This window comes from Panthera tigris, chromosome C1 (genome assembly GCF_018350195.1).
Source record: "Panthera tigris isolate Pti1 chromosome C1, P.tigris_Pti1_mat1.1, whole genome shotgun sequence".
Lineage (NCBI taxonomy): Eukaryota > Metazoa > Chordata > Mammalia > Carnivora > Felidae > Panthera > Panthera tigris.
In genome coordinates, this window is record NC_056667.1 from 194,929,455 (window position 1) to 194,956,570 (window position 27,116).

The following is a 27,116-nucleotide window of genomic DNA, read 5'->3' on the forward strand; positions in this document are numbered from 1 at the left end:
GAGCTTGATTTTCTACAAAAGTGTCATAACACAATCAGTACTATGGCAAATAATTATTGAACAGTGTGAAGATAGTTATGATTTCAGGCGGGAAATATAAAATAATAGATGAGAAATATAAAACCCAGGTTAACACTTGATAAAGATTCTGTTCTCATACAAATGTCAGTAGTAATAAATGTGGGGACCACACAGCCTGCTTTATGAAAATGAAACAGATTCTAGACAGAATAATTTTCTAAGATTTTAATGATATATTTCAAATATTACTTGCTTGTCATTTAATCATATTAAACACTCTGAATCTGATAAATCCTCTGTGATAGAAACACTGCACTTTGCGAATGGGAAATTGGATAGTTTATTAGGCTAATGACTAAAACCAGAATGTAACATATATCTCTTCTATGAAATCTGTATTTCTCCACTCTATTTAAGGTGCTTGGAATTGTTATACAGTATTACCATGAAGGTTTCAAGGGCAAATGGAGGCTTCGGAATTCTAAAATGTTCATCAGTGTTTTGTTGTTGTTGTTTTTTTTTTTAATTTAACATATTATAGTGAATAGGAAGTAATATTTTTCTTCTACCACATTTTTCTCTGTGGTACATGACTCACACAGAGAGTTGAAGCCAGAGTTCGACACCAGCCTTACGTTTATGGGCAATGGGGCATGTTTAAACATTTGGACATTAGAATACTTAGACATTACAAATATGGTAAAGTATTTAGACCTAGCAAAATAAGTCATGTTAAGAGAAGAATTTATAAAAGGGAAGTTAGCACTCTGAAAAGAGAGTTAACTAGAAGCAAAAGATTGTTCCATTATATATAACTGAACATTTCAATGTATGCGATCAAAATTCAAAATATTATTAATGACATGATAAACATTAGCTGTTTGTTTTTACAAGAAGTAGAAGAACATTTTGAGACATTCAAAAGGATAATGTTACTCACATCCTGAGCTACCGTTTGTTGACACCAGAGTCAAGTTGGAAGGCCACGGATTCCGAACAATATCTTGCCAATGAATTGTGTCTGTGTAACAAAGAAATTTGTTCTGGTCTACATAGACTCCACCATTAAGGATTTCTGTATTAAAACAAACAAACATATTTCTCGTCAAACTTTTTGTTGATGAAAAGAAAGTCAATAAAAGTTATTTATTCTTAAATGATTTTCAGTGTTAAATTAGAATTATCTTGTTAATAGCCAACATATTTTTTTTAAAGATCATTACTGGGTCACATAAATTGATTGAAGAAATTGGAAAAAAAAATGGAAAATACAGAGAGAAACAACCATCCATAACACAAATACTCAGAGAAACACTTCATAGTTTGGTATAGATACTCTCAGTCTTTTTCCTTTTTTTAATCCTCTGAACTTGGAATAACATGGCATGCAATATTTCAAAACGTACTAGTTTTGTCTAATATTAAGTGATGAGTATTTAATGCTAATTAAATATTATTCTACATTATTTCTAATGAGAATACAATATGCCAGAACATAAAGTAAATAATATTTATTTAACTAATCCTCTTTTTTTGGTCATTTAACTCATCTGTCTCTCTTAGGAAAAAATTCTTTCAGTCAATGTGACATTGACGAGTCAGTAGGTAAGTGATTAAAACAAAATGAAAGCTAAAATTAATGTCTCAATCATAAAAATGTTCTTTGATCCTCTCAAATGGAATCAATAGAATTGCCAATTATTCTTTAAGAAGAACACAAAGCAAGACATAATGAAAACCCCATGGTTCACTGGAACAATGACAGGACCATAGGATAAAATTCATTAAAGCCAATTTTTACTTGATTCTCTATTTATCACTGGCTTTGATCAGCTAACTTGTTTCCCCTGAACGAAAAAAAAAAAAAAAAAAAAAGAAAAAGAAGTAGATATTCCCTCTGCAAATGCTAATCTTTTTTTGTGAAATACCATTCTTTTACTTGAAGAAACTGTTGGTTAGAAATACACATAACATCTTCCTACCCAATATTTACCACATCTTTCTCTCTTATCTCTTAAGAGAAATTATATTTGAGTCCATTAAACATTGCTACAAGTAACAAAAAACAGTTAACAATAGTTTATGTAGATAGGGAATGACTTTCTCACATAATAAGAAACCTATAGGAGGTAGTAGTGTCCAGAGTACCTACATCTGCTTTGGGTCCTGGTTTTTATTCATCCCAAGCCCAAAAAGGTTGCTGTATCTAAAAATGTCTGTGGGCACCTGGGTGGCTCAGTCAGTTAAGCTTCTGACTTGGACTCAGGTCATGATCTCATAGCTCTTTAGCCCAAGGCTCATGTCGGGCTGTCTGTTGTCAATGCAGAGCCTGCTTCAGATCCTCTGTCCCCAGTCTCTCTGCCCCTCCACCCCCGTTCACTCTCTTTCTCTCTCAAAAATAAATATTAAAAAAAGGTGTCTATCGAATTCAAGGTAAGATGAAAACAGAAGAGCAAGCAAGAGACATTCTTTTGACGAGATGCTCTCTCCAAGGATTATGTCTGCTTTTTATTGGTCAGAACAATATCCCCTGACCATTCCCACTGCAAGAGGTTGAGTGGACATATTGCTACTTGAACAAAACTTCAAGAAGCAGTATTAGTGAGGAAGGAGAGGGACATAAATATTGAGAAGGCAATCACTCTATTTTCCATAATGGCTTTGAAAAAAAAAAATCTTTCTTGTGCAGTATCCCAAGCAAAAATTGTAAGAGTCACGTTAAGCCAAAGAGGGTGATAAAAGAATGAAAGGAACACGTGACACCATAAGAGGGGTATTTGTAGAAGTGAGATGGGTGAGCACATCTCAATTGCCTTATTGCATTGCATGTATAAAATGCACCAAATTAATTTTGACATTGCCAGGCTTTCCACATTTAAAATCTCCTATTCTCATGATCAATCCTTTCACTGACTATTGGTTCCATTTTCTCAGGTGAGGAAAAAAAGGAAACAAAAAGAAATTAGATCATCTCTCCACTTCTAAAGCCCAGTTCATTATTTTTCATGACCTAACCATACAATCCTCATCAAAGTAGAAGGGAGATGTAAGACGTACAGAAGATTGTGAAATGGATTTCTACATTAATGTTTGGCATTAAGTTTCTATCTATAAAATGTGACGATCTCATACTAATAGCTTTCTCATGAGACATTAGGTGATGCTCTTCTGCTCTAGGAATAATTCTTCATTAGGTGACAAAGAAAGATTTTAACTGCTATCCAGGAAATGAAGGTTATTTTTCAGTTTACATTTGGAAAAGTTCTACTTTAAAAAGAAATGTGAGGAGAAAAGATAATAGCTCAAATATTGTAGAAAGAGTATATTTTTCAGGATTCACATTATAATTCAAACAGTTCATACTGAAGGAACACAATATCCATCTGTAACTTCCTATCTAAAAATATTCAAACAGAATCAGATTATATTATACTGAATAATAATCTCATCAAATCCCCTTCTTCAACAATATTAATCTGCTACCAATGTTGACATTTGTTTCTCAGAAATATTCCGCCCAAGAGCTTGGTTTTTACTTGGAAAAGTATTTAGAAAGGAAGCAATAATAATTCAAGTTTAATCTTTAATTAATCTTTAATAATAATTCAAGTTGAAATCTCAGACTGGGACTACAATCATGATCAACTTGGATAACACCCTAAATTCAAAACCAACCATCTGGTAACAATTCTGGTCAGGAAGATTTATAAATTTCTAGTATTTAATGATGTACTTATAAGGCACATATAGTCTGTTCGTGTATGTGTGTATTTTTCCTGAAAATAGTATTTTCCTTCATGCTTGGCTTAGATTGTATTCTGTTGGTGAGTGTCAAACACCATAATCAGAAAAATGTATATTTTACTGACATTTATAGCATAGTTTTAATGTATACTTTATCTTATATTTTCTTTTGATCAATTCAGTTACCTAAATATAGGATAGGAAATAATGTTAATATTGTACTTATTCATTGGTATAGTTTACATTGATTTTATAATGTTATACAATTTTTTAAACATTAATGTAATATGTTTTGTTGTGAAATATTAAATTGGATTTATTTCTGAACTAAGAAGATGCTAGGGGAATATACTGACCTGTAAGAAAGTTGTTAAGGACACAGATTATTTACTAGACAAAAGGGATCCCTAATGTTTTTGCCTTGGTTGACTACAAGCTGCATTTTTAGATTAGAAAGCGGGACAAGGATTAGAAAAACAAAGCTTGGTAAGACATTTATCCAGGAAGATACCAGAAGAATGTCTGATTATACTTTAGATTTCTTTGCCAACATACAAGAACAGCAGAGTTGTATACAAGTTCCATGAAAGGCTTATTGGACGGTACCATCTGTGTTACACCAAGAACTTCCCTTCCGTTAGAAGGGAATAAAGTAAGGAGTGCCTGGGTTGCTCAGCCAGCTAAGTGTCTGACTTCAGCTCAGGTCATGATCTCACTGGTTAGTGAGTTCAAGCCCCATGTCGGGCTCTGTGCTGACAGCTTGGAACCTGCGAGTTTTTGAGTCTGGACCTGCTTCAGATTCTGTATCTCCCTCTCTCTCTGCACCTCCCCCACTCTCTCTCTCTCTCTCACACACACACACACACACACACACTCCCTCTCTCTCTCTCTCTCTCTCTCTCTCTCTCAAATAAATAAATAAATAAATAAACATTTAATAAATAATGCAACAAAGTGATTATTAAAATTTTAAACCATGACAAAAAAGAGGAATTCTAAGTAAGATAGAAAATGTTGTGCAAATGTATAATTTTCAAATAAAGATGCACAAAGCCTAGAAAAGTGAAAAGACATAAATAATGTTGAATAAATAAATGAGCTCAAGGTAAATCCCATTCCATTGTATTTGACTTCCATGGTAGGAAATATATCACAGAAAATTCAGAAAAAACACAAATAGATTCTTGGTCATTGCAATAATTGATAGAAAAAAAACTGGTATAATTTTTTTTAAATCATAGCCAGCAAGTTTACAAAACAGAACTGTGTCTTTTTAATAACTGCCACAATTGAATATCATAACATATGAAATTGATATTCTATGAAAAAGTATCATTTAATTATTTAAAAATTCATGTAAACACTTAAACAGTTTTGTGTCTCAAATATTTCCTACTAGATTAATGCATGCAAGTCAAGTAAAAAAAATTGAATCCTTTTGCAAATAGAATAAGTAAATTGTAATCCACATTACTCTCCAATATGTTGAATTTAACATATATAGTACATAATTTATATTTGAAATATTAGACTAAACTCCATGAAGGCAAGGGATATTTTTCAGTGCTGTATCTATATATATCAAACCTGAAGCAATAGCTAATCAACAAATATTTGTTAAATTGAACTTTAAAGATAAAAGTTACGTGGAATTTGCTACCAACATTGATCAATTAACTTCTGTTGTAGCTCTTAATTTTAAATTATATTCTGATCAGATCAAAGTAAAAATGGAAGCTATTTTTTTTTCCCATAAACACTACAGGTTATCTGAACTGGTTCTACATTTTCAGAGGTCATTTCTGTTTTGGTCTAAACTGTATCCCCAGTGTCGAGCAAAAAGCAGATACATGATAAATATTTGCTTCATGAAATAAGATATAATATCTTGATTATAGAAAACCATATTTGAGTAGGCCAATAAATATATAGTATCTTGAATATAGGGAAAATTAAAAATATAAATGTGAAGGTAGAGTTTTTGTAGGTTAAAAGATAAATAGCTTTTATTATATAAAATGTTTATAATTGATAATGTAAAAAATTATGCAAGTAGTATGTTTGATATTTTAAATCACAGTTAGTTACATTCATTGGTATCTCTAAACCTATTCTGTGCATCAAATTCTATTATCATTTATCAAGTAAAAAATGATGGTTTTGAGCTATCCTGGACACACCAAATTTCCTGAAACCTGTGCAAATTATCTAGCCATATGTTACACAAAGTCTAAAAGCATGTTTTTATATTGAACTGTAAATCTACCTCATATGGTTCCTTAAATTATTTTTTAGAAAGGTGTAAAGTGCCAATATGACATTTTACAAAGGACATAAAGTACTTGCGTCTTAGCTTTCCAATCCATAAAGATTGTCCATTTGACTGACCATTACTTCCCTTGATTTCCCATTTGCATGAGTCTAATGAAGAAGGAAATGTTTGTGTTATTTCAATAAGTTTTTCACATTCTTCATTTCTTTTCAAATGCTAGTTATTATAGTGAATTTGAGGATGAGTAACCATTAAGACAATCGTTGACATTTTGCAAATATATTCTCTCAAAAGAAAATGTGATAAAATACCAAATCATGGCTTTATTCCCCTTGCCTCTTTTGGAATAGCCTAATTGTGATGTAGCATCCCTGCTGAAAATACAGATTAATATGACCTCCTTACTTAGTTTAAGAAGTCGACAAAATTGCTTTGACCTCATGCACAATTTGCAACTATTTCATAAAATAAATAAGATTGAATGTCTTTCTCTTTTTTTTTTTTACAAAATAAAGATGATAATTTTAAATGCAATTTGCCATATTCCACTATAGTCTACATGATTGGTATCAACAGTAAACATTTTACTTCTACTCACAAAGCTTCCAAAGATAATAGTATAAGAAAGTCAAATAAACAAGAAGGAAATATTTAACCTCAATCCCTGATTATACATCTAAATGCCTTATTTTGCATGGGCACAGATACAGGTCAACCTTAGAATTAAAATGATAATCAGAATAAATAAAGATTAGAGATAATGCACTTGTCTAATTACCATGGGAATGTCTGAATAATCCATATATCAGACTTATATTGCCTATCCAAACCAAAGGTCACAATCATGAAATCAAAATCCAAAGTGGCAAAAGTCCATTTTCCAAGATGAAGCTATAGGAAGAAGTCACTGGGTTTTTCAGACATAAAGCAATGTAGCTTTCTCACTGTCATCACCTTACGCCACACAAGTCTGTTGGCAGATAATGAGACAAAAGTAATATAGCTCACATCATCCACCTGTGATACTTAATACATCATCTCTGGAATGGACTTGGTCCAAAGATTCCCATATCTTTCTCAAACCCAGACCTTTCAGCTGGGAGCACAATGAATTGCTGCTACCCCACTGGGTCAGCCCTCAAGGTTCATTATTAATAAGCTGAGACTCTAAAGGCTAATGAGAAGCGGGTGCTTGAGGAGACAATGGCTCATTCATCATCAATCAAGCTTTGAAGTTTTTATACAGATGATTTAAGGAGAGTTGAAGTGTGCAAAATTGAAATGTCACATTTGTATTGGGAGTGGGGAGAGGGTGATAATGTAAATGAGTGATGTAACCTTCTGTATTTCAGCTCAATGATCAGAGTCAAAAGCTCATGGATGCGGATTCTGAATGAATGCTAGGAAGTAACAGTGGACAGTTTTTCGACCCAAGCAAGGCAATTTCAAAAGGAAATGATTAGATTCATTGGCTGAAAATCAGCTTAAAATAGAAAATAATAGCAAAAATATCTTGATTCCAATTGAATGGAGCTCAGTAATGCTCTCCAAAATGTTTCAGTGTATAATTTGTAGCTTTCATTATGTTTCAGCTCAAGTCCTAACTCCTCTGAGAAGTCCACTATGACTGTCTAGTTTTTGGAGGTTAACTACTTATAACACTGATTATCTGAACCACTCACTTAACAGAGCAAATACTCCCCACCTTCTTTATTCTTTTGTGTACTTGTCTTATCTCCCCTATTGTAAACCTCTAGAGGATAAGAACCGTGACATACATCTTTCTGTGGCATTAGTGCCAAAAAAGAAATAGAAATTCAAATGTTTTTGATAATTATAATGACAATCACAACATCTTGAGAACATGACTGACATGTGTAAAAAGTCGTTAGCTGCTGACTTGGTGGCATAATATAAGTGATATTTCCTCCTCATGTACTAGATAATGCTCACATTAGAAGTCACATAAAATGTTGAATAAAATTAGTGTAATTTTAATGTATTAATTCTTCCTATCAGGGAAGTAGTAATCCACTTAAACTCACTGGAGTTCTCTGGAAAATTTTAAAAATAAATTTTGTCTTGTAACTGTCTTTGAATTATGAATAAGAGATTTGCTTCTCAAATTGTTCTCTAACTTCATTACATAATTCTGTTGTATGTGCCAACATGTTTAATATTTTTCCTCTAATAATTTCTCCCAAACTTGTACTCCCCCTGTTCCTTATTTCAGTTAAAATCAGAATAGCATGCTGTAAAAGTCAATTAGACTCCAAACTTGACACTTGTCATTAATTCATTCAACTCTATATTTAACTGGTCATGATATTCTATGTAAAATTTCTCATAATGTCTCTTGATTTATCCCATTCTTTTTACATCCACTGCTATTCCTTAATTCAGATTCTACCACCTCATACCAGATTAAACTTTTTCCTTCTAGATCACCCTCCCCACAAATTCATCTTGCATATCAGAGTCATAATACATTCTATACTACAGGTAGGTAGATACATATACTACATAAGTAAGTGGCTGGTCAGATAAGATAGATACATATGCTATAGGTAGGTGGCTGGGTAGATAGGTAGATGATAGATAAATCTATCTTCCACTTTCAGGGCTTTGAGTGCAAAGGCAATAACACTGAATCTAGATAACTGGGTAAAACTAAGTTCAAAATCTAGTTTTCTGTTTGCAAGATGTATGACCTTGAAGGCCTTTATGAAACTCAGTTCGCTCAACTCTATAATGGAAGTAATGGAAATATTGTACTCACAATATCAGTCACACAGTTGTTGATTATACTATACTTTATAATTAGTAATTACTTAAGTAGTTGTTTACTCAACTACTAGATAGAGATTTATTTATTTATTTAAATCTCTAATGTCTTTAAAATATAACATAACACTATTTACTTATTTATTTTCAGTTCATATAAAAGTCTGTCTTGGTGATTCAAAGCTATTATGGATAATTCACAGTCATCAGGGTCCCAGAATCCATTCCATCTTATTGCTCCACAATCTTTAATAAAAGAGGCATTTCTACCTGGTAACTCCCATGCAAAAGATGAAGGAAAGCATGAAGAATAGAGGATGAACACAGGTTGTCTCTTAAGGAAGGTCCGTGCAAACAGTCACTGAACAAGGACTAATTCCGTACCTTCCTTGGGCCGAGCTGTTAGGTACGTGAATTTATTCATGAGTGGTCATATGATTAGCTAAACTTCATATATTGTTTAAAAGCGAGTCGGTGGTAATGGATGTTGGGACACAACAAGCAGTTTCTGTCATACTGACTCAAAAGAAAGCTCCCTGCATCTTCTGGATACTTATAAAACATAAATCTTGTAACTTCAACAAATATTTTTTTTCAAACTTTATCACTGAAGTATAACATATGTACACAGATGTACATATATCATATACAATGCATTTTTACAAACGGAACATACTTATGTAGCCAGCGCCCAGATCAAGAAATAGAATATTCCATCATCATAGAATCCTTCCTTACACTTTCTTCCTCACATCAGTCCCTCAAGGAATCTTTATCTTTCTTTCTTATCTGGCTCTACTTTGCTCAGCACTATGTTTACAAAATTCATCCACATTGTTCATTTTCATTGCTATTCGGTACTGAATGCTTTGTCCATTCTACACTGATGGACCTTTGAATACCTTCCACATTTGGGCTATTACGAATAGTGCTACTATTAACATCCTAGAATATGACTTTTGGTAATCATATGTACACATTTATACTGCGTACATACTTAGAAATGTAATTGTTGGACCATAGTGACAATCAGTTTTCCAAAGTACTTTTTACCAGTTTATATTCCCATCAGTAGTGTTTGAGCAATATACTTGCTTCTTAATCTTGTCAACCCCTATTTCTTTTCTTTCTTTTTTCTTGTTCCCCACCACCACCCCACACAGCCGCCATGGTAGTCATTCTGATTGGTGTGATGTGGTATCACTTTAATTTTCACTTCCCCAATTATTAATTTAGTCTCAAATATTATTTTTAAAGTGTGGTTTTCATGTAAGAGGTTGTTGTTTACTTGAGGAAGGGTCTTTCAATGGTGAAACACTTACTGTGTGTAAGTGAAACACTTTCACAAATGTGAAACACTTTGTGTTTCCACAAAGCACTGTGGAAAACCTGATCTCTATTTGAGGTTATTAACAAACAACTGAGTAAATTAACATACCAGATGCTCCCCTCCTAACTATTTGGCTTTTTGTTGGGGAATGTGACTCAATGTTTTGAAAATAATACTTTAAGAAATATTAGAAAATATATTAAAACTATACCAATAATTATGTAAACAAAGAAAAAAGTATGAATTCTGAAAGATGAATGAAAAATTCAAAGTAAATATCTCTCTGATAAAGATGAACATAATCAAAGGTATATAAAAAGACTGAGAAATTCATTATCTTTTGATCTTTACATAAAGATCAAATATTTTTATTCCTCTATCTACTAGAAAACCCTCATTACAGACAACAATCCTCTTAAATAACTGCTCCAAGTTTCCAGAAAATGTAATAGCTTCAGTAGAACAAATCAGTAGAGTTCAATGTTTTCATTACCAATAAGAGGGAAAGTCATATTAGTACCCAGAAATGATTTGTCCCTTTTATTTATAGGCTTTAATACAATAAGCCTGGGATATGCTGCAAGGTCACTTTCAAATATCTCACCTACAATATTAGTTTGTATAGTTTTAATAATTCTTCTTACAATGTGTGATTTCCTCACTACTTCTTTAGAGTATTTCAGAAAAGTATAATTGTCCAGATGACAGTAATGACAAATAATATTGTTATGTATATTTGTTGCTGGCAAGCTAAGACTTGAAATAAAAGGTAAAGAAAGAGAAAGAAGAATGACTTAATCTTGTAAAATGATTATAATATTATTTCAAACATCAGGATTTTTTAAAGGCTATATTAAAATACTAAAAATATCAAATACATAGCTTGGAGACCTGGGTGTCCTTCCTAAAAGGTCTATTTGTTAAAGTGATGTTAAAAATAATAAATAAAAACACCATTTTACAAAATAAGAAAGTAAATAAGTCACAAAATAAGATTTCCCAGAAGCTGATACTATAACACTTTAAAAACTCACATTTATGTCTAAATCAAATTAAGTCGATTTTTTAAAATAGAGTTTTAATCTGGAGAAAATTAGGAAAAAATGATTAAAGAGGAGTATCATTTTATAAAGCATTGGTTTCAAAATGTGAAATATCAAATAGCATGGCAAAACACAGAAATATCTTTGTACTTAGATTAGTTTGTATGAAGTTTTAAATTATTATACATTACATGCAGTCAACTACATGAATCTTTAATTTTATGCATGTATGCATGCATACAGTGTTTGTACATCTATATCCATGTAACCGCAACCCAGATAAGGACACAGAAAATTGCTGCCACTTCAAAAATTTTCCCTTACTCCTTCCCAATCAAGCCCCCAAAGCCACTGTTCTGACTTCCATCACCATAGATTACTTTTGCCTGTGTATTAAGCTTATACAAGTGGAATCATGCACTACATATTTTTTCTTGCCTTCTTTTATTCAAAATAATGTTTTTGAGATTATTTATGCTGTTGCCTGTACTAGTAATTTGTTCATTTTTATTGTCTACTGTTCTATTGTATGAATATGCCACAATTTATTTATAGATTAGTTAATTTTTTAAGCACATCTTTGTTATTTTTTTTTACCTGTGTGATTTCAGACATGTTACAGTTTCTTTTCTACTATCTATAAAATAGGAACAATAATATTTACTTTGCTTGGTTACATTGAGAATTACAATTATGTATATAAAGCATCTGGTACTCAAAAAATGGTAGCTATTTCAAATTAATTTATTAATGTACATCAGGAACCTCCTTTATCCAAAGCATTTACAAATATATACACATTGGTTGAAGCCTGGATCTTTTGGGAGGTGAGAAGACCAAGTGAAAACGTCTGAGAATCACATGAAATCTTCATACGTGAAGTTTGGTGCATAGTGTAGTAATTTTAGAACTAGATACATTGAACTAAAATATTATTACATGTACTTCAAATTTGGTTAATAAAAAATGGGGCTATCTGTATTTCATAAGACAGATTGTTCCCAAGAACAAGAACATAAATTCTGTAACTACTATTTTTCCCAGACTGAGTAATCCTGGATACCTAGTTGAGTTAACCCTTTGAGTCATTTCTTGTCATGTCGGTAACTACATTCTGTGACAACATTTAGAGCTGTTAGATTTCCCTCTGTTTAATTCAGGGTGGTGCATAGATCACAGGTTGCAATGTCTCTGCTGGCAATTTCCTGGTGACCTTTCCATTCATTGCCACTACTACTGTGCTGCAAAGAAATGAGAGTAAATGCCAAAGGACAGAGGCATGTAAACTGAGCCCTCCTCTTCAATTGCAAGGGTCTGACATTTTTACTGCAGCAGGATGGATTAATTAGGAAACACAGAACGCAACTAAACACATCTGTGTGGCTCAGGGTTGAGCAGGGAGGTGGGACTGCTCCACAGTTCTGTTTAAATTTATTAAATTTTTAAAATTAAATCAATAAAATGCATAATAAAAATTAGATGCGTAACAAGCATTACTATAATAATATCGCTGCTTTATATAAGGAAACAAAGGCCATTACTCTGGAAGAAAGACAAAATGTAATCAAATACTATATTTGCTCAGAGATTTTAAGAGTTAAAGGTAGATATTTAAAATATCTGAGGGAAAAAAAAATTTCTGCAGAAAGTATGTATATCATTTCTAATGAATCATTATATCCTATGATTCCTAGAACCACTCTCATTTTTCCCCATTATAAATATTAGTTTCATATCGTGACATTCGATGTCAGAATAGGATCTGCTAGCCTTGGTATAGTTGAGTAACTTTATTATCATGTCTTCTAGGTTCAGATGCACTTTTATTCTAAATTTCTTCTTTCTAATGTTTATTTTTGAAAGAGAGAGAGAGACAGAGACAGAGGCAGAGTATGAGTGGTGAAGGGACAGAGAGGGAGACACAGAATCCGAAGCAGGCTCCAGGCTCCAAGCTGTCAGCACAGAGCCCGACACGGGGCTCGAACTCATGGACCGTGAGATCATGACCTGAGCCAAAGTCAGACGCTCAACCGACTGAGCCACCCAGGCACCCCAAGAAGCACTTTTATTCTAGACGTATTTCTATTCCATTTTCTTGGGTTAATAAATATGATTAAAAATTTATTTCAGATACTTGGCTGCTCTTTGAGGCTGGACATAAAGAAATGATTCAAGTGTCAATATGCCTCACAATGTCAGATGGGTCAGTCAACTACCAACATTCAAGAAGAGAAGACTTCTAGTACACAAATTCTGCACAGGCTATTGTGTGAGACAGGATAACCATGTCTCCACCAAAGTTACCTGTAGGCATTCAGTCACATCACTTATTCTCTCTAAGCCTTAGTCCTTTATCTATAAAATAGATATTAATAATACCTCTCTGCTAGGGCAAGTGTAAGGAGAAAGAGTTCACATACTTAAATGCTCACCATAGGGTCTGTTATAGAGCAACTGTTCAATTGATGCATCATTATTATTAGGAAAACAGGAAAAGTTCTCTGGCCACCAAATTTCTTCTATCCTGCTTAACTATCTTTTCTGTTTGCTCTCATAAATAAATACACTTCTGAGAGAGCTAGAACAGGGGCAGTATTATTAGGCAAAATTAGAATATGTAGGTTTGTGTTTGCTTATTTTTAAAAGTTTGTTTATTTATTTATTTATTTATTTATTTATTTATTTATTATTTTTCATTTTAAAAAATTAGTTTCAACTTATATGAGTTTCAGATGCCTTTTAGAATGTTCTGGACATCCATAAAATTACTTAACATCCTTACATTCAGAATTTTCTTTTTCTGGGTGGGACTTTATGCCCCAATGGCATAACAAATGAGACACAAAATGATTAAGGAAGGTGCTGAATACTTCACACAATAGGGGTCAAGCTCGGATTCAAATGCCTGCATAACAGGCTCCAAAGCCCATGGTTAACCACTTCACTCTAGTGCCTCTTGGTAAATGCTACCATTACCTGAACATCTTTATAATGCAATATTTCTCTTAATCCTTACAGAAGTCCTACCGGGTAATTATTACTAGTCTTATTTTACAGAAGTTTAGAGAGCTAAATAACTGGTGAGAGTTCTAGAGAACTAGGATTCCAACTCATTAACTGCTGGGTTGAGATCCTGCTTTTAAACCTTTTATTCTTCCACAATAGAAGAAAAGGTGGAGAGATTTAAAGGGAAAAATAAAGTTTAAGCAGAGAGGAGGTACAACTCTAAATTATATAATCTACTTCTAAGTATGATTAAGAACTGAAAGTAATTTCCCTGAAGTCCTTTCTGAAAATATTTTATTGAGTTGAAAGGTAAAATTATGCTTTTAAGGTTTCTTTTCTACATGAAAAATTATGCATTGAAAAAAAAATCTTTACTCTGTTAGATATTTGGATTATATCCCAACCTCATCATTGGAGGTGCATTCCTTTTGGCTCTGTTGAAAGTAGACACATAGGAAAAGGCAGCACGATAAAACTTCAAGAATTCAGCCTACTTAAGGAAAAGCCCTGCAAATGAGTAAAAAGACTGAATTAAAAAAAAAGAAAGAAAGGCAACTTTAATATTTTCAAGTACTATGGGAACATTATCTATGCTTAGTCCTTGGAAGTTCTGTTTTAATGAATAGGGCACAATGATTTTTAATTACCTTACCCAAAATCATAGCCTGAGTAGAATCTGCCTTTATGTGCTTTGCAACTGCATTTCTGAAATATGAAAATGGATAATTTAAATGTGTAGGCCATTTGGGTCTCTTAGCCAAATCTGCAATATCCTTATAATGCTGTGTTTTTTTTTGTTTTGTTTTGTTTTGTTTTGTTTTTACCTATTGCTGTTGAACAATTAATACAAAGAGAGCAAAAGAACAAAGCATTCAAATTAGTGAAGTCAAATCAATGAAAGTTTATTTTAACATTAACTTTAATATCCTGTTAATTTTAAAGGCAAATGAAGTAAAGCTCATATGGTAGAAAAGAAATGAATTCAAAATTAAAACATATGGTTAAATATAGCTTTATCACAAATCCTTTCTGTAGGCAAACTTAATGAATTAAATTGCACACCCCTCAATAGTACAAGAAGATTGAGGTATCTTCTTAAGGCATACATTCTAAAAAATCATCCTCTGGGGTGCCTGGGTGGCTCAGTAGGTTAAGTGTCCAACTCCTGGTTTTGGCTCAGGTCATGATCTTGCGTTTCATGAATTTGAGCTCCACAGCCTGCTTGGGATTCTTTCTTTCCCTTTCTCTTTGCCCCTCCCCGACTTGCACTGCCTCTCTCTCAAAATAAAAAAAACAAAAAAAAATTTAAAAAATATCCTTTTTAATATGAAATAATATATCCATCTTTAGACATATCTATCAGATTGCTTTTATTGAAAATAGTGAAAAAGAAAAAAATAGTGGAAAAGGAGGGAGGTGATTTTATTTGGGAGTTTGGAATATTAATTTTATTTACATTAATTATAGAAATGTATTGAGAAAGCAAGTAATAACATATTGTATGTAGAAGAACTTTTATTTTTATTCAACCTCTAACAAAAAATATGTTCAATTTTAATGACATCATCTTTCAAAGTATAAAGTCCTAAACTAAAACTTTTCACACATAAAGTAGAATTAAAGACAATATTTTTAGAAATTTTATGAAACTAAATAATTTTGAATTCAGAAAGATTTAAAGGAGATAATTTAATATGACCTTACTAAAGAGAATATTTCATAGATTATCTTGTGTGCATTCATATTCTATGCCCAATTTACTTTTTTGTAGGATGTATTTATATAACTATGTCATATCTGAAAGAATTTTACATAGAAAATTAAGCTCCAGTGATAATCTTTATTTAAAGCTACCTCGTTTGAAATACAGGGGGAAGAAAAATAAAGAAGACTAACCAGACTAGCATAAAAATGTGGAATACAAGTGGGGATATTAGTAGGAGTATCACTAAATGCCCTCATTTTTACTTTTACCATTGTTATATATATATGTTTTCTTATCATTAAACAACAACACAAGAACATTATTTACTAAAAAGCTGTAATATTTTGAGAACTGTTTTTAACAATTTTCTAAATGGCCCTGCTCCTCTAGTTTCATTTTATTTCAGAGCTCAGAACAATTAGATGGCAACATCTGGCAAGCATTGTTCCAAACTAGATGATAAACATAATTATTTTAAAAGTGTGTTTGTGTTGATTTTTTAAAAAGGACAGCTTATACCTTAAAGTATATATTTTTTTAAATAAAAACATTTAAATATTTTTTGTAATTATGTAATACTTTATTTTCTTTGCAGTTTCAAGAGTCATAATCTAAATTCCAACTGAAGGGAGTTAAGCTAGCTGATATGCACCTAGCTATTTCCATGCTTCAAAGCCTGCAGAACCATCTGCTTTTTGGCAGGTGTAATTAATTAGCTAAGTGGAAGAGACGCTCCCTTTTAGAATCAATAGGAGGAGAGGAGGGAGAACTCTATGAAAACCCAAACCTAGGCAGTCCCATCGGCAGGGTGCCTCTGGGCAAATTTCCGATGCTGAAAACTCATTGAATTTAATGGTTCTTAATTTCACAAGATTTCTAATTACAGCTAGGATAATAAGATGTGATCCAAAAGTTAAAAAAAAAAGTTGGCACATTTTCAAGGAAAATCCTTCCACACAATGTAGACATCCTAAAGTGTAGAAGTTCATTTATTTATACATTTTATCCATTTATTCACTCAATTTTGTTAAAAAGCAATTTTGGATCTATTCAGCTGACAGGTGGCATATGCATATTAATAATAGAAAAATGTATCCCATTAAATTTTTTATGTAAACCAAAATTTCAGAAGTAAAGAGAAGTCAATTCGAAGTACATCCTCACTCATTGAAAAGATTTTTAAAAAGACTATTTTTGAAAAAGTAGATGGGCAAAAATATTGTGAAAAGCAAGGATCACAAATGTCCTGTACTTTTATGTATGTAGCTTATATTAAGTTATTGCTAAACAGTCTAGACAATAATGAATTCTATAGCACCTCCTCTTTTAAATGCCCTAATTGAAAATTAAATGCTAAAAACAAAATGCTGACTTAAATTCAAACATCTTCTAGGGGTTTGTCTTAAAAGCATAAGGTGAAGGAGAGTGGGTTGGAAGTGTGACACAATGGAGAGCAAACTTGTTGCAGACAAAGGAGCAGTGGCTGCCCAGCTCAACAGGAACGTTACCAACAGACTATGTGACATCAGGGCTCGGGCTGCTGGAGCTCAGTTTTGTTTACAGGGGCCCAGATTCAGAATTTATTGGGAAGTGCCCCAATTTTTAAACATTCTCTATGCAAAGCAAAGCTAGTAGTTTACTGCATCTATTTTTTTAAATTAATTAATTAATTAATTTGTGACAGCGAAAGAGGGTGTGGACATGTGCACTAACAGGGGTGGAGCAGGGGGAGAGAAAGAAATATTAAACAGGCTCTATGACCAGCATAGAGCCCTACGCAGGGCTCAATCTCAGGACCATGGATCATGAGCTGAACTGAAATCCAGAGTCTCATGCTTAACTGACGGAGCCACCCAGACGCCCCATGCATCTGGTGTATTAAGTAAATAAATCTGGGGATTCCTCAATAATTATATCAATAACCATACTGAGATAAGATCTCATCCATCAAGTCTTATTAGCTCCTCTACCTACTGATATAGAATGGAAAGGGAAAGTGAGGAAGTTACATATATAACTCATGAAAGAGGAAAGAAAAGTGCAAAATTTCCTATACTTATGTGAAGAACGGAGTCTAGAATGCAATGGATTCTATACCTCCTTTTCATTCTGTTTGTGATCCCCATTTGTTGTAATGGAGGTGGAAGAAGCCTCTGCTATGTATGTTATGAAGGTTTGAGATGTGTGCTGCTGAAATATCACTACATCACATCACACTCCCACCGCTGAAACCACATGTGAATTTCAAATAGGCGAAGGCTTATATGTCACCTGAAAGATGAAGTTCAGTAACTGGCTGTTATATTAGCACAGGCTTATTTATAGGATTAACTTAATAGCACAAAGAAAACTAAGGAAAAAGGATAATGGAAAGTTAAATTATAATTTAGATAAAGGGAGCAAAAATAGAAAAAAAAAATAGTTGCAGTCAGGAATATACTCCCAGACTTTGTTGGTCCTGAATCAGTCAATAAGGTGAGGATAGATACTTGATCCTTGGAGAGTACAGGTGGAAAGGAGGAAAGAAGTTTCAACCTGTATATTTCATAATTCTGAATTAGGTTCTGCTAAAAAATTATATTGATTTCTACATAATATGCACTTGTTCTTTGGGAAGAAATGAATTGAGAGATGTTCAGATCCTACCACCACTGAAATCAAAAGGCCAAAAAATTCCAAAGAATTTATTCCATTAATCAGTCTCAAAAGAAAGAAATTTCAAGCACTGACATCAGACAAGTAGGATACTCTCAGCCAGAGGTAGGCTGAAGGCAACATTTTAGCTGCCAGTTGTTTTTACTTCTGCTCCCCCAAAATGTCAGGGTTACCTGAAGACTTCTGGGAACCACACACTGATTTCTTCTCTATACTTAGGACGACAGAAATTTTAGGAGGCTTGGGCTCTTTCCACTAGATCCATATCTCAGGTTTTTGTTTTGTTTTGCTTTCATGCTATAGTTTCCCTCTCATGTCCATTTTGATGGGATATGGCTGTAGAGAGTCCTTCTGCATCAACTCTTCTTCCCAATAGTGAGTGTTCCCTCTACCTCTGAGCAGAGGGTAGAGCCATTTCAAAAGGATTCTAGTCAGCCTTTATCTGCCATGCGTCTGTGATCTCTAAGGCCATTTTTTTTTTCAGATATGATTACAGAGAAAAGTTATGACAAAGATCTAAGGAAATACCTGAGGTTAACTGTAGTTTCTGGAGAAAGCAAAGAGCATTTAAAGTCAAAGAAAGAAAATATGTATAGAGACTATGATGATAGACAAATATAAAGAGAGTAAAGAGAGAAGTATTCATTTAAAATACTTTGCCAACATATACCATTTACAACATATATGATTTGTCCTTTGTCTTTCAAGAGATGGATGGCCCCTTTTCCAAACTCTTGGCTAGATAATTGCACTATGTCTCTTTGCTTATTCTTTTGTTTCTGACCAATAAATTTACCACAGTCTATCAGTGTAATCTTTTCAAAACCAAAATATAATCTTTATAATATTAATGGCCAAGATTTTTTAAGTGGTGAAGCCAATTTCAAATAAACATAAGTAGTGGAGCTTCAAAAATTATATTGTTAGTGGCACCTGCGTGGCTCAGTCAGTTAAATGTCAGACTTTGGCTCAGGTCATGATCTCGTGGTTCATGAGTTTGAGCCCCACATGGGGCTCAGTGCTGACAGCTCAGAGCCTGGATCCTGCTTTGGATTCTGTGTCTCCCTCTCTCTCTCTGCCCCTCCCCCACTCACATTCTGTCTCTGTTTCTCTTAAAAATAAATAAACATTTTAAAAAACTTTAAAAAATGTGTTGTTAATATCTTCAGATCATTTAGGGGAAAATCTGTGGGAACTAAAAAGAAAGTCCTATAAGAAGGAACAACCAATGAAAGAACACATGTTCTTAAAAATTAAAGATATCATTTCCAATAAAAAATAATAGAAATGTTGAAGCATAAAATTGAGCATAAAACTCTTCCAGAAATTAGAGGAAACACAGAAAGAAAAATGAAAGAAAGACATAAAGGATATATCCAAGGTCAATAGGAAAGTTTCCAGAAAGAGAACCAAAACCACATAGAGAATTATCGAAGAAATAGGAAAATAATATTACACTTCTCAACAGGGGCACTCTATCTTAAAAAGTATATTTCAAATACTAAGTAAAATTATTTTTAGCTTAGCATTCTAAACCAATCATTCAACAGCATCAATAAATTATTAGCATACAATATACGTTTTTAGGGGCACCTGGGAAGCTCAGGCAGTCAAGCATCTGACTCTTGGTTTCTGCTCTGGTCAAAATCTCATGGTTTTCAAGAATCTGAGTCCCACATAGGGCTCTGTGCTGACAGTGTAGCACCTGCTTGGGACTCTCTCTCCTTCCCCACTATGCTTTCCCTGCTGATGCTGTCTTTCTCAAAATAATTAAATAAACTTAAAAAAAAAAGATACATTTTTAGATACAGTAAATTTACCTAGTAAATTTACCCTTCATATTTTCTTTCTTTCTTTTTTTTTTTAGGAACATGAATGAAGATATTCTTCAAGATAATAAGGGAGAAAGCAACAAAATAGAAAATATATGATGCAGAAAGTGATTAAAGTAACAGCATGTAGCAGACCTGGACAAACTAATATAGATTTGGTGAAATAACACAGCAAGTCTAAGGAGACTGGTCTTCAGAAAGAAAGGGAACTGACACTGGACTATACTAAAAACAAATACTGAAAGAAAATGGAAGTCAAGCGAAAACATCACTACAAACAAAAGACTGCACAAGAAAATAAATATAAAGTTCTTTCTTTTTGCCTCTGTCACAAATGATCTTTCAAAAATTATGATAACATACTCTATATTGATTTTCAATTTTTAAACAAAGGGATATAGTATCTTTTATAGTTAAAGAACAAAATTGTCAAGGTTGATGATATATTCTCTTTAATAGATAATGTGTAAGATGGATGAAACAAGAAAAAAACATATTCAAGACCTACATTGATAACCATCAGAAGAAACAGCTTTAAGGGGCTAGACATTAAGTAAAGCAGAGGTTGCTTATGTTAACCAGGTGAAGATATTAATTTTTAAATTGATGCATAACTGACATAACATAATATGATATGATATAATATAATTAATATAATATTATAATGTGGTTGACATTTAATATTAGTTTCAGGTATATAACATATGATTCACTATTTGTGTATATTGTGAAATGACCAGCACAAAAATATGAGGTTAACATCTAGTCACAATATATGCTTACAACATTTTTTTCTTGTGATGAGAATTTTAAGATCTATTGTTTTAGCAACTTCCAAGTGTGCAATATAGTATTATTAACTATATCCACCATTCTGTACATTACATCACCATGACTTATTTATTTCATAAATGGAAGTTTGTACCATACAACCCCCTTCCCCCTTTTACCCACTCCCACCTCTGGCAACCAACAATCTGTTCTCTGTATCTATGAGCTTGGTTTTTTTGTTCGCTTAGTTTTGCTTTAGATTCCATATATAATTAAGATCATATAGATCATAATTTTTTTGAGGAACCTCCGTACATTTTCATAGTGGCTGCTCCAATTTACATTCCCTCAAACAGTGCATAAAGGTCCACTTTTCTTTACATCCTTGGTAACACTGATTTCTTATCTTTTTGATAATAGGCATTCTAACAGGTTTGAGTTGATATCTCATTGTGGTTTTGATTCACATTTTCCTGGTGATTAGTGATGTACCGCAATTTTTCATGTACTTGTTGGCTATCTGTTACATCTTCTTTGGGAAAAAAAAAAATGTCTATTCAGATTTTCTGCCTATTTTTCAATCAGGGCTTATTTATTTATTTATGTATTTATTTATTTTGCTACTGGGTTGTATAAATTATTTATATATTTTGGATATTAATCCCTTATCAGATACATAATTTGAAAATATTTTCTCCCATTCAGCAGGATGCCTTTACAGTTTGTTGATAACTTCCTTTCCTGTGAAGAGGCTTTTAGTCTGATGTAGTTTCGCCAGTTAATTTTTATTTTTATTAACTTTGCTGTTGGTATCAGATAAGAAAAAAATCATTGCCAAGACCAATGTCAAGGAACTTACCACCTATGTTTTCTTCTAAGAGTTTTATGGTTTCAGGTATTATATTAAAGTCTTTAATCCATTTTGAGTTAATTTTTGTGTATTGTATAAGATAGTCTCCAGTTTCTTTTGCATGTGGCTATCCAGTTTTTCCAACACAATGTACTGAAGACACTGCCATTTTCCCATCGTATATTTGGCTCCTTTGTCATAAATTGGTTAATTATATGTATATGTGTTTATTTCTGGACTCTCTATTGTTATTATTTGTCTTTAAAATAAATAGAGAAAAAAAGTGAAACAGTTCAGGATTGGCCATGTATAAGGAAGTCTCTGAGGCCAGGGTAATATGTTGTCAACTATCATAGTGACACGTGGCTCTTGAGTTGGAATACTGTGATTGCTTTGAAACCTCTGAAATACTAAAGCTTGGGAGGTACAAAATGAAAAGAAAGAAATCTAACAGGAATCAGTTAGTTCTATGGTACCTTCTTTGCTTACATCATTGTCACAGGAAATAGTCAATATTCTATTTCATATGTTGTCTTTTTTTCAAGGAAATTCTTTGTGCTTAACACACATAGATGTTATCCCATATATTTTTGCATTCAATGAATGCTTTTTAACACATCAATATTTAAACACACACACACACACACACACACACACACATATATCTATATATATATCTATATATATCTATATATATATAGTACTGTCAATACTATAGTACTGTCCCTATTCTAAAACTGAAATCTGTCCCTATTATAAAACTGTAAAAGTTAATTGACTTAGCCCTTCAGGAAGGGACAGTGACATAGTCTCCATAATTCCTCTGAGAAACTTGCCACTTGAGTCTCCTAACTTTTTAGAAAATCTGATTTTAAAAATAGTAATGTTAAAACTACTCTCAAAATTAATTTGTCAATAAGCATCAAGAACAATAGATTGGCCACTCTCTTTTCATCAGAGAATTAGACAAAAATCATATAAATGAATATTTTAAGAGGTTTATATATAAATTTAAAATAAAAATTTGCAAAAAGTCCAGCATTAGTGGGCTAATTAATAAAATATGGGGCATACATATGCTAAATACTATGCAGCAATTATAAACATATTTTTAAAGAGTTTTAAAATATACAAATAACTTCATGAATACATGAGCCAAAAAAAAAAAATCAAGAATACAGAAGTCTAAATACAGTTTGAATGCAAATGGTTTAAAATACATTCATAATACATAATAATACATACATCTAATGCTGGAACAAAATACCCTACTTATCATCCAGATAATGTTGGTAAAACTCTGAGCTTCACTGTAGTCATCAGAAAAAGTGTATAGTGTTGCTACTCAGTGCTACATAAGGATACATGAGATGATGTTTATGGAGACATCATAATTACTGTTAAACGATGAGATGTTTGTATGTGTATATATAATTACTATAAGTATACTAATATGTAGCCTATAATTACATCATATACATAACAGATGCAGAATATTCAGGTAAGATGTTAAAATTAAATCTTCAAAATTATAGGAAATTTCACAGAAAATAAGTAGAATAATATAGAGGTATTAATGTAAAGATTTCACAAGAGGTAGAAACCCACTCCCCCAGTGAATCATAGTCTTTGAGTTGGATGTCTATAATATCTGATTTAATAAATGAGCAAATCATCCTAAAAGTTTCTCAATTATGTTCCAGCATTATTGTGTCAGAATATAATGACAGGCAGCATTTAGAGCTTATGGTCATAGTCACTGTATCATCTGACTTTATTCAATTGTATATCCACACACATGAATGCAGAAATCAAACTGTGACTGAACACACCACAGGTAGTGTGGTCATCCACCTGATTTCTAGGGTCAGTTGATACATGTTTGCCCCTCAGAGTAATTATAAATAGTGCCTCTTGTTCCTCCCACCATAAATAGTATGGTGATCCTATTCATTTAAAAAAGTGTAAAATATTCTCTATATGCATGGTCTTCACAAGTGGAAAAGTCAAGGTCAAATTTAAGTACTTTTAAATTTCAAAGAAAAGCAAATTTATGGCAAAGAAAAACAACTTTTTAAAAGTTATTGTGACAATCAAATAGAATAATAGCAGTGCATCTATTAACTAGGTTTGACATACAACTTAAAAAATATAGTGTTATAGTTATGAAAATATTTTTACAATAAAAAATATATTTTCATAAATATAACTTTCCTATAGGAAGAAAAGTGTTTGACTTTCCTCAGGGTTATGTTTCCTTGTTTTGCCAAAAACTTCAGCAGTTTGAAAAGATCAAGAAAGTAAGGTAGAAAGAAATCTATCAAATTTCTAGAGACTGTCAAAAATGTTAAGAAATAGTAACAACGCTAAAATAATTTTTTCCCTTTAGGAATTTCAACTCTTCAAAAATTCCATTTTTGAAAGACTCCATTATCATGACAAATTTTATCCAAACAAATGTTTAATTCGTTACATGTAGCATACAACTAAAGTTCTGTTTTTTTTGTTAATGGTATATAATGCTATAAAAATCTAAAAATTCTACCTGTTAATAAAATACTGTTATTATATACATATATCTTAATGTGTATTGTTTATGATAAAACATTGACATCATTTTCTACAAAAAATAATAGCTTTTTTAAAGTTATCAAACATGTCAGTGATACTGAAAAAACACAACTGCACATCTCAACTAATTTTAAACAGAATTGTTTTACTATACCATTCAACCATCACCCATAACAAGCATAAAACACCTATAAACACACAGAACTCTCCTGAACAAATAACCAAGAAATGAATTAACAGAACAAACTCTTGTGATCAGTATTTAACACTTACTTCCCCTATTTGTAGAAACATTGTCAGTAGTTAGCAAGTAGTGGAGCTGGAAACATTATGCTCCCAGAGGTACTATTTTCTAGATGAGATGCAAAACTCCAGACTTGACCATAAGTGGCCATTAAAAATCCCAAGGTACCTTTCAGAGAAAGTAGCAGTATTTGCCTCAATGTCCTGGCTTGAATCCAACTAAGTAATTACACTCAGCCTGCCTAGATAATTGTAGATTGTTTTAATGTGAGAGTGTACTTTCCTTGTTTGGTTATAGTGCCTGGATCTTCCTTTGAAAAGTCCATCTCACAAAGTTACAGGGGGAATTCTTATTGCTGATCATTTCTTTTAAACAAACATGAAAACCTAGGCCTGCCTAGCATCTATCTCAGAGACTTCAAAGAGTTCGAGTCCTGAGAACTGAACTGATACTGACATTTCAGATACTCCTATAAATTTAGGAAATCCCCAAGACAGGAAGAAACTCTCAAATTTGGAGCCTCAACAGAATAGAGTACTTTCTTGTTAAAGGAGGGGGAGTGGTTGACAAGGTGAGCAATCCTAGTATATTCAGTCAATTTCTCTTAGGTACAATTGCAATATATCTGATTATTATTCTACCAAATACCAAATAGAAAATGTACACATATATATAAACCATGCAAAAATAGATAGTTTTTATTTTCCAGAACAAACTTGGGACAGGTATCATAAATTTACTCTTCACCTCTTAATGCTATGACAGAGATTGCTCTCTGTCTCCTCAAATTCTTTCCTTCACTTTCTTCCACAGTAATGGAGATTTATGGCCACATAGTCATCAAAATAAGGATGAAATTTCTCAGTGTTCCCTGAAGCTAAGAGTGGCCACATGACAAAGTCCTGACCAATGTGATGATGTCAGCAGAAGCAAGATGTGCTAAACCTGGATTTTGTCTCCTTATTTTTCCCCTTTCCCTCTTCCTCAAGAGCACATGATTGAGAGCGATTTTCAACTATACGTATGACAGCAACATCCAACGGGTTGGTGCCACAAAATGGAAATAATTGGCCTCCCCCAAATTATGTAAATGTGTGTCAGCTATAGGAACTGGTAGGCTGAATGTCTTTAGGCTGTTATATAAGAGGAAAAAAAAATGTGGTTCATTATTTCTCAGTTGAGTCTGCATTTTAACTAATAAAGATGACATGACATCTTTTTTATCTCATCCCATTTCGTCCATTAAATAATGCCATATAACAGTTGGTTGTTCTGCTGGTAAAATTCTTTATATCATAATCAAATGAAAATTGAGATCTTGATAAATATATACTGTTTTTATATGCTAGGTATTCTGTTCAGTGCCTTATTCACACATACTCATTAAATACAATGTGGTAAAACCTAAAATAGGGTATGCTGAGAATAGAGGAGAGCCATCTTCTCAAGCAATCTCCATACACCACAAGATGTCTCAGATCAATTTTGAATTACTAGTATTTGTTGCTTAGATGACTGTAGTGATCAGAGCAGAAAGGCGTTGCAGTACATGAAAATACCAATTAACAATGGTCCCCACATCATGAAACGCTTATCTACTTTTTTAAAACTACTCTGAGATGGGCATGAAATAAAGATAATCTCTCATTCAATAAAGGATAATATGTCTGACTTTTAAAAACAATGGCCCCCGTTCATGCTCTATCTCTCTCTGTCCCAAAAATAAATAAAAAACGTTGAAAAAAAATTTTTAAAAAGGGGCGCCTGGGTGGCGCAGTCGGTTAAGCGTCCGACTTCAGCCAGGTCACGATCTCGCGGTCCGTGAGTTCGAGCTCCGCGTCAGGCTCTGGGCTGATGGCTCGGAGCCTGGAGCCTGTTTCCGATTCTGTGTCTCCCTCTCTCTCTGCCCCTCCCCCGTTCATGCTCTGTCTCTCTCTGTCCCAAAAATAAATAAAAAACGTTGAAAAAAAAATTTTTAAAACAATGGCAATTCAGACATTTTTCTTGCAATAAGTACACCAAAACTAAATTATATATTTACATTAACTTAAATATCTAACTATTTACAAAAAGAAACATTGAATATGTTTTTAAATACTTATTCCACAGGCCCACACTGAGGACAAATTATGTGAGGAATCATGTGCTCAGATATCTTGTAGACAAGTAGGGAAGTAAGGCCACAAAGAAGAGCAGAAAGACGGGGAGAATATAGCTCTTGTCTTTAATTAAAAAAAATCCCAAATATGTTTATAAAATGTCTGCTTTAAAATAAATAAGTGATAAAG

General features: G+C 32.8%; 1 protein-coding gene across 1 annotated transcript in view; it reads right to left on the reverse strand.

Moving 5' to 3' along the window:
* ERBB4 (erb-b2 receptor tyrosine kinase 4) overlaps positions 1–27,116 on the reverse strand; it is a 710,253-nt gene that overhangs the window by 374,758 nt on the left and 308,379 nt on the right. Inside the window, exon 4 of the mRNA XM_042993912.1 lies at positions 962–1,096. Within this exon, the coding sequence (XP_042849846.1) occupies positions 962–1,096 (135 nt within the window). The remainder of the gene's footprint in view (positions 1–961; positions 1,097–27,116) is intronic.